General features: G+C 39.0%; 2 protein-coding genes across 3 annotated transcripts; both read right to left on the reverse strand.

Moving 5' to 3' along the window:
- Nucleotides 1-4,018: 4,018 nt before the first annotated feature.
- On the reverse strand, nucleotides 4,019-8,416 carry LOC124290420 (ankyrin repeat and KH domain-containing protein mask-like). 2 transcript variants are annotated; one of them, XM_046727123.1, is made up of 2 exons: nucleotides 6,347-8,416; nucleotides 4,019-5,734 (listed from the first exon to the last, which is right to left on the reverse strand). In XM_046727123.1, exons 1-2 carry the CDS (start codon nucleotides 7,686-7,688, stop codon nucleotides 5,595-5,597), a joined length of 1,482 nt encoding a protein of 493 aa, XP_046583079.1. In that variant the 5' UTR covers nucleotides 7,689-8,416; the 3' UTR covers nucleotides 4,019-5,594. The 2 variants fall into 2 exon arrangements, with proteins under 2 accessions (XP_046583079.1, XP_046583077.1); XM_046727121.1 differs by having other exon boundaries at nucleotides 4,019-6,142.
- A 42-nt stretch (nucleotides 8,417-8,458) lies between these two features.
- LOC124290439 lies at nucleotides 8,459-10,646 on the reverse strand. Its single transcript, XM_046727146.1, has 4 exons — nucleotides 10,505-10,646; nucleotides 10,319-10,417; nucleotides 9,602-9,685; nucleotides 8,459-9,279 (listed from the first exon to the last, which is right to left on the reverse strand). Exons 1-4 carry the CDS (start codon nucleotides 10,644-10,646, stop codon nucleotides 9,056-9,058), a joined length of 549 nt encoding a protein of 182 aa, XP_046583102.1. The 3' UTR covers nucleotides 8,459-9,055.
- Between the last annotated feature and the right edge of the window lie 5,923 nt (nucleotides 10,647-16,569).

Below are 16,569 nucleotides of genomic sequence, written 5' to 3' on the forward strand. Positions count from 1 at the left end.
GTTTTTACCATGCACCGATAACCACTGTGCTGCGACTTTTTTTAATTTGGCCTCTTTATGGAAAGTGAAAAGTCTGATATCTGAACGACATAAGTATATAAGAAATGGGTTTGTGTGCTTATGCATAACGTTTCATAAATAAATAGACTCAACCTTAAAAATGACTCGCAATAAATGTCTAAAATGGATTTTGTTCTATGACGTCAAACGACGACAGAGTGGCCATACACGTATATACCGTATTTCCTCTATAAAGCGCCGGCGCTCTAATAACCGGGGATAAAGCAGTGCTTTAAGAAATAAGCGCCGGGACTCTAATAAGCGCCGGGTATAGACCTTTGCAATTCTTCGCAAATGTATTCTCCCTTGGTCTTAAAATAAATATATTAAGGAATGGTCCTTTAAATCATAACTTCATGTACTCGTCCCCGCTTTTAAATACGGTATACAGATAAAGGGGCATAACTCCTATATGCTTAACACCAGTTCAGTGTAACTCAGGACACTTGGATAGAATTTGTTGTGGATATGGACGCTATATTTTCGTTATGGTTTGTTAACCCTGAACTAAACTATTCCAATACAAAGTTCCCCAATGTGAGTGGATACGTTTTGGTAGTTTCACAATTTATAAGAAAGATGACAACACACTACATGAAAAAAGAACCAAATAGCGACTTGGATGGCCCTATCCGATATGTAAATTACTTCTTAGATTCCCATATTCTCCTGTTTGTGTAGATGTATTTTGACTAATTTTGCATCATTAGTAACAGAGTACTAGTCATATCTTCAAATTTAATGAAATTGCTGAAAATAATACAACCACTGGATGCGGAAGTATTTTGTGACGCACAGTTTCACATTATCTTAAAAGTGAACGTTGTATTGGATCTACGCTCCGACATTTTTGCACAAGGGCATTGTGCTGGAAAAAGTTGGTGTTGAGGCTAAGCAGCCAAACTCTGAGTAAATTTAGATCTGCTGACACTAGTCTAAAGGTACGAGATTTTGTATACAGCACTAGCTTATAATAAGTATGTTCAAAACAAACTAATTATCCAACGTTCATAAATCTAAATGCTACACAGTCTAAGAACTGAATTGTGATGATTTGTTTACATTTTACACAAGTACAGTTTGCACCGCCTTCGTTTCCACACCTTATCTTTATTCCTCGATTTCATATAACCACTTCGTACTGATGACAAGACCTTATTGCTTAAAAAATCTAACCATGTTGATTGATGAACAAAGAGTTTGCCGCGGTGTTGATGCGTCGCGTGTTGCTGTAATAACGTGTCTACAGGAAAAATTCAGCATTTTCTCAGTTGATAATTCAATTCTTATATATCGCCACAAAATATTATCTATTCATTTTCCGACTTACTACTGATTTTGTGCCAATGTTGGCGCACCAACCTGCTCTAAAACACACCTTTCTCACGTCATCCGCGAGGAAAGTTTGGAATATTTGCAACACGAGATTTAATTTGTATGCGTGGCTCGACCGATGTCCATATGTAAAAATTACATGCATATTTTTCATACAACAGAGATGATTTTATTCGCTCACAGTTTTCTGACAAACTTATAATAAAAATCTTTATCGTGTAGGGAAATTAGGGTGTGTATTTGAAAAGCGTCGATCCTTTCACGCAAATAAAACGAATATTTACGTTTACTATTATTTCTCGTCAATATTGATATCAAATACGCAATATAACAGAAAGTAAAAATTTTGATCAAGAATTTTCCAAGATATTTTTATTTTCAATGGTCTTTCCAGCGCCTGCATGACAGCGATTTTTTTAAAAACGATACAAAATGTGGTTTGGCCGTCGGAGACAGCGCAGCCGTTTAAAAATAGCAACCAGTGGAAAATGACATAACATTGTCAATGTTGGTTTTTCGTAGGCCTTCATAGCCATCGTCTTTTTAACCTGTACCGGCTCGTGTATTGCGATATGTGAGACGGGGCCCAGCTGGTTCCCGTTCGTTGAGGTAAGAGCTGGCCTCAGACCACAATTATTTTCCTTCTTTGCTATCTACAGTGACATGCCAGTGCACCATAATTAATATCGGTCGTAGGCTGTTCTCCTGTTGCATGCTGACCAACCTGCCACTTGTCACTTAATCGGCAAAATATGAGCCTGGGTCGACCATGTCGATTTTGCTGTATCCACTGTAAACAATGGTCACCGGAAGTTTCGAGCCGAAACACACCAGACAGCCTTGAACTTGGGGTCAAATCAAGGAAGGCTGGTGTCAATACCATGAGTAGATTGTGGACCAAAAAAATGTTGCAATAAAGTACAATGTCTTACCTTTCATTTAAGCTATCACAAGTCACCCTGAAAAAATCAGCACAAGCAGAACAGCCCATTTAAACAAGGCACTATATTCTCATATTTTACTTCCGGGTCATGGTAAAAGTTAAGGGGGGTAACTGTGGTCTGAGGCCAGTTGCGTCACAGAGCGGGATTGACGATGCGTAAAGAGAACCGGGAACCATCTTACCTAAGCAAGCTGGGCTACCGTCTCTCACATTGCAAGTTGGCGACGTGCATAGATCAGCTCGAACGTTTGACGCCTTCGTGACGCCCGGATCTCTGAGTTTAGGCGTCATGGGGTGACCAGACAAATTGCCTGAACTCAATCTTTATAGAACTTTTGAAAGAGATACGTCTTTAGGCAGCTTTTATAGATTGTCAGTTGTGAACGCGAGAGGGGGCGAACGTGGTACTGAAATCGAACAAGCTCCTGCACCTAATTCTATATTTGTGTATTTTATCAGGGAGAATAGAAGAATAGAATATGGTGTAGGAGCTTGTTCGATGTTGGTACCCCTTTCGGGTATTCTAACCTGTAAGTTAACATGGTTTTAAGCATAGAGTGACACGTGAAGTTTCTTTTTCTGTTTAGTATAGAACAGTTTTGTTGTTTTGCATAAGTTTTGTTACGATTCAGCAGAGGTAGTTAAGTTACTGTAGTTACTATGAGGGAAGACTGAATCGGAAGCATGGGGCGGTATTGTAAAAAAGTCAAAGTGACTAAACGTTTTGTTGTCGCGTCATTAGCATGATTCCGTCCAGTTAATGGCTGCAATTGTGCTCCAACAATCGGAAGCATGGTCTGTGCAACATCTGTCAACATCAGTCACTTGTTCAAGGTAAGTGTCATACCCGACAGGGGCGTATACAGATTTTTGAGGAATAGGTGTGTGTGTGTGTGTGTGTGTGCGTGTGCGTGTGCGTGTGCGTGTGCGCGTGCGCGCACACACTCTTGAGAAAAAGGGGTGGTGGGTGCACACGGCATTTTCACCCGTTTTTACGGGTCATATAATAAACTCTCAGGACACAAAAAAGGGGGGGGGGGGGAATTGGCGACTTGTGCCCCTCTGTAATTACATATTACATATTAACATCATCTGTAATTACATATTACATATTAACATCAGTGCTACTTCAATCAAGAACACACCCGTGAAGATCCGGATCAGAATTGGTCTTCAGCAACCCATTCTTGTAGTTAAAGGGAACTTACCGTATCGGATGGTCAGGTTCGCTGACACATGTTATCGTATCCCAACTGACCGATGCTCATGATGTTCATCACTGGATTGCCTGGTCTCGATTATTTACAGACCTCCGCCATGTAGCTGGAATATTGCTTTGTGCGGCGTTAAACAACAAACCAACCGACCTTACTTCCAGCAGTACTTAACATTACTGAAACACTCGAAAATTAGATTATAACCTGGTTTAAACAATAATAATGATGATTTGTTGAAAACACATCCTAATGTAATTATTACAGGCTGTCCACCTTACAATCATGTCCAAATGTATATTTCTTACACACACACACACACACACTCACTCACACAAACAAACAAACAAACCACACAAATAAACATACAAACGAAAGTGCGAATGATAAATTTCAGACATTGAACGTACAGATGAGAAATATAAAGCTCCAGTCTTATCGCATGATTACGAAATAATAAGTTTAGTCAGAGTTAACAAATTTATTGATACATGAGACAAAGGTACAAATATATATGCAAAGTAACAATAACGGTGAAAATATACAAAAGATCACTTCCATAGTGAAAAGCAAGAAACAAAATCTAGATAATTAATCCAGATACTTACACAGGAATATCTTTCTTGTGTGTAGTAAGTGAAATTGATACGTCAATATTAAATAACAATAAGTCAAGTTGGTTCTATTCTGCAAAGATCACAATTAACATGAATTCAATTCTACACAAATGTTGGTGGAAATACATACATATGGTAATACAATATTCTCATCAACACATAGATCAATATCACATTCAATATTTATAAAATACGAGCAGTACAACACTAGCAACCAAAACCTTACCATAGATCATAGGAACTTAAAGTTCTTCAGCTTCCAGCATAAATCTAGGACTTTGGCCATAAGTTTAGTACCTGGCAGTTGTAGCCAATACTAGCAATTAATACAAAATTTATGATATACCCTTCATTGTCATCATGTAAAATAAACAAAGAAACAAATAAGCGATAATATATTAATAATAAGAATAATAATACAGAATCACCAAAAGGCATAAACTGTACATACGTTTGAATGGACCTTCTCGGGTATTTACAAAGTTTATTGATGTAATGTTTGTCACCATAGTCAAAAGAAATAGACTCAGATGGTGCAGGTGGAATGTTGCCGAATAAACGACACAGGTTATCGTCCTTTCATTCCGATACTAGTAGAGTAGCGAATCACATATGCAAATGGAAATCCAGACCATATTATTTATGAACTGGGATTGCTGATTTTGAGGGTGTGGGTTCGAATCCCAAATCTGTACTTTACTGAGAAAGTGTAATCCCAAATATAACATATGTATCATTTTGTGAATGTTTACCGAAAAGCGTAGATACAGATATTGACTCACGCAAGACTAACACTTATGACACTTGATGGACTACCAACGGAGGAATACCCCCAGTGGCCTAATGTAAATCTTCATTAAACAGTATTTGTGAAACATTACAATATTAGTGTCGGATAAAAGTGAGAAGAACCAAGCAGCTTACAAACTTTCTCCGAGGTCAGGGTTGGACGTAGTGCCTACGGAAGGGGTTGGTATTAAATACTTCTAGTCAGGTTTTGGGTCGAAAACTCTGTTAATAAAATTTAATTCATCCAATGTTAATATTTAACAGTGCCATAAAGGTTATTTTTTTATACCACCTGTCTCAGTTGGAAAAATACCAAAACTCCTAGAATAATCAAATAATGAACACATTCTCTGGTGACATTTCTACTTAAAAACAGTAACGTAGCAAATAGCAAAAAATAAGCAATTGGTATGATTTGTAACACACATGCACTATTTTAACTTTAAATCTCTGTAGTTACACTGAAACACAAAATATTGATTTATCAACTTTCGTAGTAGCACAGATATGTATTCTCTTCAGGAGTCATCATAACATGTTATATACATGCTTGTGCAGTGCCAGTTATATATCAGTCATACACCTGTTCAGACACCATGTTCACAACGTTCAGTCTTCAGTCCGGGGCAACTATCATCATGATGAAGAGGACCTAAGAAGATTCACAATGGCTTTGTTGAGCCATTTTTCTGCAAAAGAGACATACTTCTCTAATCCCCGTTGACCCTGGCCGAATTGTTTCAAGGAAAGGAGGTGTTTCACTATAGACATGTTACCTCCCCAACAAGCCAACATCAAGCAGTCACTGTTGCCTGTATCAGTTAGTGACAGATCAGCTCCCTCCGACACAAGAAGATTGTATACATCATATTGTCCCCTTGAAGCTGCCATCATAACTGCTGACTGACCATCAGCTCCCCCTTGCCTGTTGATGTCAAATGTTTCCAAGGAAAGGAGGTGTTTCACTATAGACATGTTACCTCCGCAACATGCCAATTTCAAGCAGTCACTGTTGTCTTTATCAGTCAGTGACAGATCAGCTCCCTCCGACACAAGAAGATTGTATACATCATAGTCTCCTCTTGAAGCTGCCATCATAACTGCTGATTGATGCAAAATCGCCCCTTGCAAGTTGATGTTAAATATTGCCAAGGAAAGGAGGTGTTTCACTATAGACATGTTACCTCCCCAACATGCACACATCAAGCAGTCACTGTTGAATTTATCAGTCAGTGACAGATCAGCTCCCTCCGACACAAGAAGATTGTATAAATCATAGTGTCCTCTTGAAGCTGCCATCATAACTGCTGATTGATGGAAACTCCCCCCTTGACTGTTGATGTCAACTGTTTCCAAAGAAAGGAGGTGTCTCACTAACAACATGTTACCTCCCTCACATGCCAACATCAAGCAGTCACTGTTGTCTTTATCAGTCAGTGACAGATCAGCTCCCTCCGACACAAGAAGATTGTATACATCATAGTGTCCTCTTTCAGCTGCCATCATAACTGCTGATTGATGCAAACTCCCCCCTTGCCTGTTGATGTCAAATGTTTCCAAGGAAAGGAGGTGTTTCACTATAGACATGTTACCCCCCTCACATGCCAACATCAAGCAGTCACTGTTGTATTTATCAGTCAGTGACAGATCAGCTCCCTCCGACACAAGAAGATTGTATACATCATAGTGTCCTCTTGAAGCTGCCATCATAACTGCTGATTGATGCCAAACCTCCTCTTGCCTGTTGATGTTAAATGTTTCCAAGGAAAGGAGGTGTTTCACTATAGACATGTTACCTCCGCAACATGCCATTATCAAGCAGTCACTGTTGAATTTATCAGTCAGTGACAGATCAGCTCCCTCCGACACAAGAAGATTGTATACATCATAGTGTCCTCTTTCAGCTGCCATCCTAACTGCTGATTGATGCAAACTCCCCCCTTGCCTGTTGATGTCAAATGTTGCCAAGGAAAGGAGGTGTTTCACTATAGACATGTTACCTCCGCAACATGCCAATTTCAAGCAGTCACTGTTGTCTTTATCAGTCAGTGACAGATCAGCTCCCTCCGACACAAGAAGATTGTATACATCATAGTGTCCCCTTGAAGCTGCCATCATAACTGCTGATTGATGCAAAATCCCCCCTTGCCTGTTGATGTTAAATGTTGCCAAGGAAAGGAGGTGTTTCACTATAGACATGTTACCTCCCTCACATGCCAACATCAAACAGTCACTGTTGTATTTATCAGTCAGTGACAGATCAGCTCCCTCCGACACAAGAAGATTGTATACATCATAGTGTCCTCTTGAAGCTGCCAACATCAGTGCTGTTTGTTTCATCAATCCTCCTTGCATGTCAAGATTAAAGGCTTCACACGTCAACAAATATGTTACAACTGATACATGACCATTGATACAACCTATTCGAAAAGTGTTCATCCTGTCATACTTAGTCGTGTTAGTTAAATCTGCTTTGTGCGAGACAAGAAGTTTGAGGATTTCCACCTGCCCTGATTTAGCACATAAAATTGCAGGAGTATTTCCATCTTCGTCACCAACATTGATCAGATGTTGAAACTGTTTAAGGAGAACGTTTACTATATCTTTGCTTCCTGATTTACATGAAAAATGAAGACAATTGCAATGTCGATTGTCTGTCGCTGAAACATCAGCTCCCTCTTTCAGTAGGAAGTTGAACACATCCAGCTGTCCTGCCTCAGCAGCAACCATCAGCAGTGTTTGTGGTCTTTTGTCCTCCTGTCAACATCAAAACTGTCTAGCTGTTTGAGTGCAGCAGCAGTACGCTGAAGATACAGTAGATTGCCACTCTGTATACAGCCTATGATACTATCGTAGAAGTCACTGACAATAGAAGTTGAAAGGTCTGTCTCTTTACACATCAGTGACACCGAGTGTTCAAACAGTGAATGGTTAGATGAAACTGAGACCCAATACAGAAAGCATTCACCGGATTTCGTATCTTTTCTGTGAACAATCTCGGGCAGGTCTGGCATAATTTGTGTCAAGAAGGAGGAGGCTATTTGGACGTTGCTGAATATAGAGTGACCAACTGTCCATCTAAAACACCCTTCTCGGACACCTTGCACCAGTCTGGAGATCACTAAAGGATGTAGACTGGAAGTGATGTAGATCATGTTTGTGACATCATCAATGTGGGTTGACTGAAAGCTAGCATCCCTGTTAAGTCTGACTCTTTCATATAGCAACTGCAGGGAGCAATGTTCCAGTAACAACACGTCATTGAGATGGCCCAAAGCACAAGCTGCAGCGTCGTGGATGGATGGATGAGAGAAGGAGGCAACATGATTCTCCACTGTACAGTAGGTGCCGATAAAGTTGCGGATCTCCTTACCGATGTCTGTTCGATTGCAAGACGCTATCTCCTCCTTTACAACCTGAAACAATGCTGCACATTTTGTCCCCGACTTGAAGGAGACAAGGTCAACTTCCCCACACAGGACGAGGGAGAACGAGGCTGCTGATCTGCTGCTACCTTCACGGATAATGGTGTCAAGGTCACCTCTCAGATAGGTCACAGGGTTCTGAAAGAAGTTAGTGATTTTGTGTACCTGGAAGGCTGGGTTGGTACAGTAAAGGTGACAGATGAGTGGAAACCCAAACACGTTGTCATGTAATTGTGTAATTGTGTTCTTGTCCTGACTGGAGATATCAAACATGTGATTTCTTTTCCAGACGGATTTTATTATAGATTCCTTTTCCTTAGTAGTCAGAGTAGTTGTGGTCATATTAATAACACTCACAGGGTTGAAGAGGTTAATTTTAAACTGGTGAAGTCTGTTACATCCTTCATTCCAGTTGTATGTTCTAGATGTGAAGATGAAGCGGAGTTGTAGAGGCTTTTTGAATCATCATCACCTAAAGTCTCATTCTTCTTGTCTGCATTCAATTTTTCAGCTCTCTCTTCCTCTTGTCCTGTTGCTCCTTCTGGACTGAGATGTTTACTATATCATCAGCCAGGGCGGTCAACACTTTCTTGATTTTCTGCAGATGGGATGGAAATGCTACAGAACCAAACATATCATCAAACACAATCAGCATGTCACACTGTCGTTGAATTATTGTATCTGCTTGAAACTCTTCAAGATTTTCAACAAACACAACTTCATATTTCTTTTGCAGATATTTCTCACATATCTTGAGAGCAATGCTTGTTTCCCATCGCCAGGAGCTCCACAAACTGCCACATGGTTGTGTTTTTTCAGGAGTTCTTCTGCTGTGTGGAGTGTGTGAATTCCCTCAAACACTTCATTCAGCTGCTTGATCCTGATGCTAAGAGATGCTGAAAACAAGAACACCAGAAAACTAGAGGACGTCTTCCCAGAAATTGTAACACCAGATGGATTTGGTGTTTAAGTAAAATAGATGCATAATTATACATACAATCTACAATACATTTTCACATAAGGCTAGGGACTAAACAAAAAGCAATATATTTTAATTTTTTAAATATTTCTTCTCCAATAAAACTAGTAACAACATCAATGTACAAAGTATGCTAACTTACAGTTAGGTTCATTCCTAATCGGGTCCTACTGAAGACAGATGCTGCACAGTTATGGGAGACATGTTTAGGCTGTGAGTGACCCTTCACTATTAGTTACCTTGTGATACACAGCCACGATGTCCGGGATTCCCCAATGAAGTGTGAGATGAGTTGGACAGATCATACTGGGATACAGAACAACCTGGAACAAGAAACAAAATTTGAATGCGTTGAGCAGGTGAGAGTGGAATACTGAACAATCTGGAACAAGACAACACCGTTGAAGGACTTTGACAGGTCACACTGCGGTACAGAACAATCTGAAACATGAAAACAACGTTGAGTGACGTGGACAGGAATTGCTGAGATACTGAACAACCTGGAACAAGCAAACTGCTGACTATGTTCTTAAAGTGTGCTTTCAGTTTTGGAAAATTGATCATGGTAAATTGTGATCAATCAGAGCTATCAGACGGAATGACAACGAACAATAACACAGGACCTAAGCCCAAACAGACATTAAACATTTTAATAACAGTATGTGTGAAGATGATCAATATTTTTAACATATGAAACCAGAATGTTCTTTAATCGCTATCCTTTAACTAACTTACATCACATTTCATTCTAGACTTTGATTAAGTCCTGTAGGATGTGTAAATATGTTTTTGACCACATATCAGAGATATACTATACTGAGAGAAATCTAGAGTAGAACCAGTCCTATTTTGTATTTAACTCTGGCAGACACTCTATCCAAGTACAGTTGGCAGCCATCATGATGGGGAAAATATGCTCCAAAACAAGGAGACAGTGATGGTAGGGGAAGATTTACCGATGTGGTTGTGTGTTATTGGAGAACTGGATTGAATTCCCTGTCGCTGGTTCTCCTCCATTACCGCCGGAGGGTCTGTTCGTTGTAAGGCCATAACACCTTCATGAATTGGGTTGAATTGCATCCCCTCCTTTTGGCTCCCTTCTATTACCACCGGAGTGTCTGTTGATGGTACGGCGATAACACCTTCTTGTGTTGAGGAAGGGTTGAATTGCATACCCTGCCGTTGACTCCATTTTCTTACCACCGGAGTGTCTGTTGATGGTAAGGCCAAAGCATCATCTTGTGTTGAGGAAAGGTTGGGTTGTCTCCCCTGCTGTTGACTCATCAAGAGTTGATGTCGATGGGGACTGTATGCACTCTGTCACATCTGGAATGTTTGTCAGTGGTCCAGTTTCCATTCTTCATGAGACCATTCTGTAAATGTAGTCAATAGTTTATCATATGTCTATGTATTTCTCAATAAATATTGTCATTAAAAATTAAAATTACAACCAGAAATAATCGGACATGACAAGGTTCATCTTTTTCAGGCTCACAAATTCAGATACGCCAAATAAGTTTACGTTTGAGGGTAATAATGAACATGGTCAAATTTAAAACTCAAAATCATGCTAGTGGTTAGAGCGTCCGCCCGGAGAGCATCATACAAAAAAGACGTTAAAATATGGTACTTGTTGGTCCCTGTCTGGCGCTCGGCATTAATGGGTACAACAAGGACTGGTCGGCTCAGAGTCAGTATAATGTGTCTGAGTGGGGTATTCATGCTTCACTGCGGCATGGGCTAGCACTATAAAACTAGCGGAAATCTGGGCTTGTACAAGCAGCCGCACATACACATACACAGGCATGCACGTCGTCATATGAGCGAAATATTCTCAAGCATGACGTTAAACCCAATTTCACCTCACCCCTCCTCAAAATCATGCAAGATGAAAATCGAAATGATGAAATAAACATATATGGTAATGTCAGGAGTATGCAGGAGAAAATTCTGACCCTATTTTTCATTTTCATCCACCAAATTGACAATTAATAAGTATGAGTAGATTTTTGCAAAAGGCCAAGGAGCTAGCAAGTTTGAGATCGCTTGGGCCACTAAGTTTTCAACATGACCAACACCAGGCTTGGACATATGCAAACCGCCACATAGCTTCATAGATCTTAACATCAACGCCAGAATTACCAGTTATGAAGATCTGCTGAAACAAACAACCATCTTACAAAGTATACCGATTGATAGAGCCACTTTGCAAAAACTTGGGAAAGACACTCGACATAGAATGGACAGTTTTACGTGGATGCACGTGTGTTAGATCACATCAGAGTGTATGGGTCACCGGCGACAGTCTCTACATTCTATACTGAATATATTATATTATGTTACTAACCCATTCAACACCACAGGTCGAATAATCAGCCACAACGTTATGAGTCCCCAGACACCGGAGGCTGATTAATCGGCAGGCAGTAGTCACGTCAAAATGAGACATGCTTTTAGGAACCTACCTGACTTTTGATTCATATATCAAATCTATCATTTAACAATGTCTGAAAACACTTATTAAATTTCAATTTATCATATATTATCAACCAGAATTAAAATTATAAACTATTTTTTCGCAATGTTATTGAAAACAACGATTCTCGGACACATCCTTCGACAGCGGGTCCTAATAACATTGTCAAAGAGCAAAATAACGATGTTTCCAGGAAATTATTAAATAAATTGAATAGACTAATGAATGAAATCAACAACAGCATTCATAAAAATTGATAAAGCGTACGTATAAAATTACAATTTCCATCTTTTTGTGCGATCGTGTAATGCAAGTCAAGTCACTGACAAGTGACATCTCGGCTCTCGCCGCCTCAATCTTCACGCTCGGACACGATGTTTTAATGCTGAAAATACATACATGAAGCATTTTGTCACGGGTTAATAACTTCGCGGCACGATACACGTCAAATAAGTTCCATAATTTGCGTGGTGGCTGCCTGCTTAATATGTTCAGAATAGCATTGTTTCACCCAAAAACGTGTCCGAATCTAAAGTTTCCGTTTGCGAGGACGGTATCCATTGCCTTAATATGATTGGCTGCCTTAGGTCACGTGTCTGATTTTTGACCAATCGACTACCTATAGCGGACTGTGGCGAAAAAAGCGTCATTAGAAACCAATCTTTATCAATAAAATCGCTTCTTACAACTGTGAAAATACTCTCGGCAAGGGTACAGGCATATTGTTGATGTTCAAAGCTTTCGAGACGATGCCCGACTAAACAATAATATTGAGAGGTAACAGTTGACAGCGGAAAACAGTTCAGTCCAAGGCACGGAGACAGAGACATAAAACAACATTAAATTATGAACAACTTGCAGATGGGGATACTGTCATTATGTACGCCCGCTCCACCCGTCCATACAACCACGGAGAGAGTAACCAGTATTCTACGTCCGTCCTCGTACAAGAACCAGTATTCTACGTCGTCCTCGTACAAGAAGGGGGAGAACTCGTGCAGTAACAGTCCATTATATTTCCACATCACCACAGTCGTGGACAGGTTAAAATCGGGGCTCAATTTACACTCTTGTGTTCCAAGTTATATGTTTCATTTTCTAGTTATCGTTACGTTACCATATGTTGGGACAAGCTAACATAATCTTTGCATATTAATGTTAGATACCTTTATTCTAAGAATCGTAGTCTAAGATCTATCCATGGGATACAAAAGTCATCTTTACAATACAGTGCATTGAGAAAGGTAAAAAATCGATGAATGTCACTCGACTGATGCAGCTGAGAATAATTACAATAGAATTTGTTTTCAAGACTTATTTTCATCTTCATAATTGTCGCTGTAGTATATCAAAGAGGTTTCATTCCTTTATATATATGCGAATGTTATAACTATGAGAACTACTCATACAACTACGGTGTTATGGTTCTAGTTTTGCTGTTCATTAATGGCAACTTTGCTCGTTAACTCTCACGTTTTTTGGCTGCAAATGTTGACTTTAGAAAATATGACATCTTCAAGATGCTTGTTTTTAAATGCTTTATAAATGATTTGATTCCAGAGGTTAACTGTACATCTCCTTTACGTGGAGTGCTGTTATCAGAGCGTGTGTCTTTGAACACCAGTAACAGTTAAGTCATGACATGTTCGTAACACTGGAAACTAAACAATAACATTAAGACAGCAGTCTACAGAAACAGTCCTGTCCCAAGTGTGGGAGAATATTTAACAGCATACGAAAATGAACAACTTACAGAAAAAACTCTCACTGTGTGCAGGCCATCCATCCGTCCAGAGTTTTACAGATACGAAGAATAAGGAATATGAAGGCATAAATTCAAATTTTTATTGGCTAGGATTAATGTGTACCGATAGTTGCCTTGATTTGCCAAACTATCAAAACAGATACACAATTGTCAGTAAGGGGAGTCCTGTAAATTCGACCTTTCGTCAGTACATTTCTGGTACTGAATAATGTAACAGACATGTGTTCTGTCTTACCTCCCTTCCAAAGTCTGTAATAGGTAGTGCACTATTGATGATATCCAAGTGCCCATAAGCCCGACAGCTTTCGCTTTAACAGGAATTGCCCGGAAAACTATTTATAGCTTATGACTCACTTTGTCGCTGGGCGTTCAGGTGATTACAAGGCATGACGACCTGAGCTGGGATACATGAATTGCGGTTGTCAATAGAAATAAGCCACTCACGGCGAGAGATTCAAATCTTGAATAAACCTATACAGACTTGTCTATATCTAATATCTAGATGTTTAAGATAAGACGAATGAAAAATATGAAGATGATAATTCCACGGTTTTTGTTTGGGGTTAATGTTTTCCCTAGTTGCCTTGATTTATCAAACTATCAAAACAGATATACAGTCGTTACTTACTAACTATTGACTAAATTTCTGTTACTGATTAATCTGTAAAATAATGTTATAAATCGAAAGTACATATACTGTGTATGAAAGATACATTCAATGATCCCTCAAAGTCATTACCGGATTAACAACCTGAGCCGATTCATTCCTCTTGTCAGAAGCCATGCAATAAACAGATGCTTAACTGAACATTTGTAAATATCATAGATATATCTTGAGGTTGCCCCTGAACATATCTTTATCATTATTTTGACACTTTAAAAAAACCCTCCAAACTCACAAACTTGCATTAAAACATTGTTTATGAACGTTTATGAACAGGAAATAAGAGGAAAATAAAATATCGGAATAATGGAACATGAAACACCATTCCGAACTATGAACACGCAAAACACCGAATACCCCACAGAAACAATAAATGCTCACAGACCTGGTTTATGAAAAACAAACGTAGTAAATCTAGATGAGTTAGATAGCTATAATTGATACTAATATTGATGTTGACTAATATTGACAAATGTCTTCTGTATTTAGACTTATTACATAAAAATATTATTGTTAATACCTAATAAAGGAAACCGATAAAATCTGCAATTCCTAAATGTCAAAGAAATTTGAAGAAATTAATGTACACTGAATAGATATATATTAATCTCTTTAACGTTTTTACAAACATTTAGATGTATACATTTGGAAATAAAACACTTAAAGCTCGGAATAATTACGACCACAGAATATGTTTTCAACAAATTCATTTCATCATCATAATTGTGTAGTATATGAAAGAGGTCTCATTCGTTTATGAAATACAGCAATGAGTGATTGTTAAAACTATTAGAATCATTCAGAAATAGAGTTATCGTTCAAGTCTGAAGTAGTTCTGCTGTTCATTAGCCAACATTAAATCCTTCAGCTTGGCTTGTAATAACACGAATTGGTCACGAATGAAATGCAGCTCGTCAACTCTACACTGTGACGTCAGGTCACATAATAGTGTAATGGTAGGGTTACTTTTTTAGTATAAAATAAGGCTTCTTTTAGGGTGGGGACAGGCTAGGCATAGGCTTGGCTAAAAGTAACACACCAGGCTTTGGCTTCAGTGGTCTGGTCCATTTAGCTCTTGAGGGGTAAGGACACGCTAGGCAAGTGCCTAGTATGCTTCTTCCCCATTGTTATGCAATGGAATGGGCCAGTGCATGAGCATCTCATGAGCAGAGGGATTAGTCCACTGAACTTTTCTTTTGTAGGCATTTATTGGGTAATTTTCAGAGCATGGCTTTTATTGGATAAGAGTTATGGGTATATTTAATAGGGTTTTCACTTTTCGCAGGATCCTTGGAGGCATTATTTTTGTTGTTGTTTCTTTAACTTTGTTTATTGTTGATTTTATGATATATATTAGTTGAGTTGGAAATAAATTTATTTGGTTTGCAAAATCTTGTGTTTGGTTGTCATTATGACTTTAAACCCCTAAATCCTGCGGACCTGAGGACCGGAAACAGGATCCACCTGTTACAATAGCAACTCTAGTCGTCAACTCTCGCTAGTTTCCGGAACACGAGTACTTATTTTAGAAGACCATTGACTTTATAATAAATATCATCTTCAAGATGCTTGTTTTTATATGCTTTATAAATGATTTGATTTGAGTTTTACTGTACATCTCCTTTACGTGGAGTGCTGATATCAGAGGGTTTGGAGTAGCTTTGAACTCAAGTGTTTGGTCACCAGTAACAGTTAAATCATGACATGTTCGTAACACTGGAAACTAAACAATAACATTAAGACAGCAGTCTACAGAAACAGTCCTGTCCCAAGCGTGGGAGAATATTTAACAGCATACGAAATGAACAACTTACAGAAAAAACTCCCACTGTGTGCAGGCTGTCCATCCGTCCAGAGTTTTAAAGATACGAAGAATAAGGAATATGAAGGCATAAATTCCACTATTATTGGCTAGGATTAATGTTTACCGATAGTTGCCTTGATTTCCCAAACTATCAAAACAGATACACAATTGTCAGTAAGGGGAGTTCTTTAAATTCGACCTTTGGGTTGAGGTAAAAATCGTCAGTAATTAGGTACTACGTACATTTCTGGTACTGAATAATGTAACAGACATGTGTTCGGTCTTACCTCCCTTCCAAAGTCTGTAATAGGTAGAACACTATTGATGATATCCAAGTGCCCATAAGCCCGACAGCTTTCGCTTTAACAGGAATTGCCCGGAAAACTATTTATATCGCTTATGACTCACTTTGTCGCTGGGCGTTGAAGTGATTACCAGGCATGACGACCTGAGCTGTGTTGCATGAATTGCAATTGTCAATAGAAATAAGCCACTCAC

This window comes from Haliotis rubra, unplaced genomic scaffold (genome assembly GCF_003918875.1).
Source record: "Haliotis rubra isolate DU_JTF1 unplaced genomic scaffold, ASM391887v1 Scf465, whole genome shotgun sequence".
Taxonomy (NCBI): domain Eukaryota; kingdom Metazoa; phylum Mollusca; class Gastropoda; order Lepetellida; family Haliotidae; genus Haliotis; species Haliotis rubra.

What these genes read in the sequence shown, in the direction of transcription:
- LOC124290420 (XM_046727121.1), bottom strand. Translation starts at nt 7,688, where the DNA reads ATGGTTGCTGCTGAGGCAGGACAGCTGGATGTGTTCAACTTCCTACTG. An exon ending in GATGTTGGCATGTGAGGGAG is followed by an intron (nt 6,143 to 6,346) that starts GTAACATGTTGT and finishes CATGTTGGGGAG; the next exon opens with GTAACATGTCTATAGTGAAA.
- LOC124290439 (XM_046727146.1), bottom strand. Translation starts at nt 10,646, where the DNA reads ATGAGTCAACAGCAGGGGAGACAACCCAACCTTTCCTCAACACAAGAT. An exon ending in CCCTTCCTCAACACAAGAAG is followed by an intron (nt 10,418 to 10,504) that starts GTGTTATCGCCG and finishes CAATTCATGAAG; the next exon opens with GTGTTATGGCCTTACAACGA. An exon ending in AATAACACACAACCACATCG is followed by an intron (nt 9,686 to 10,318) that starts GTAAATCTTCCC and finishes TTCTTGTTCCAG; the next exon opens with GTTGTTCTGTATCCCAGTAT.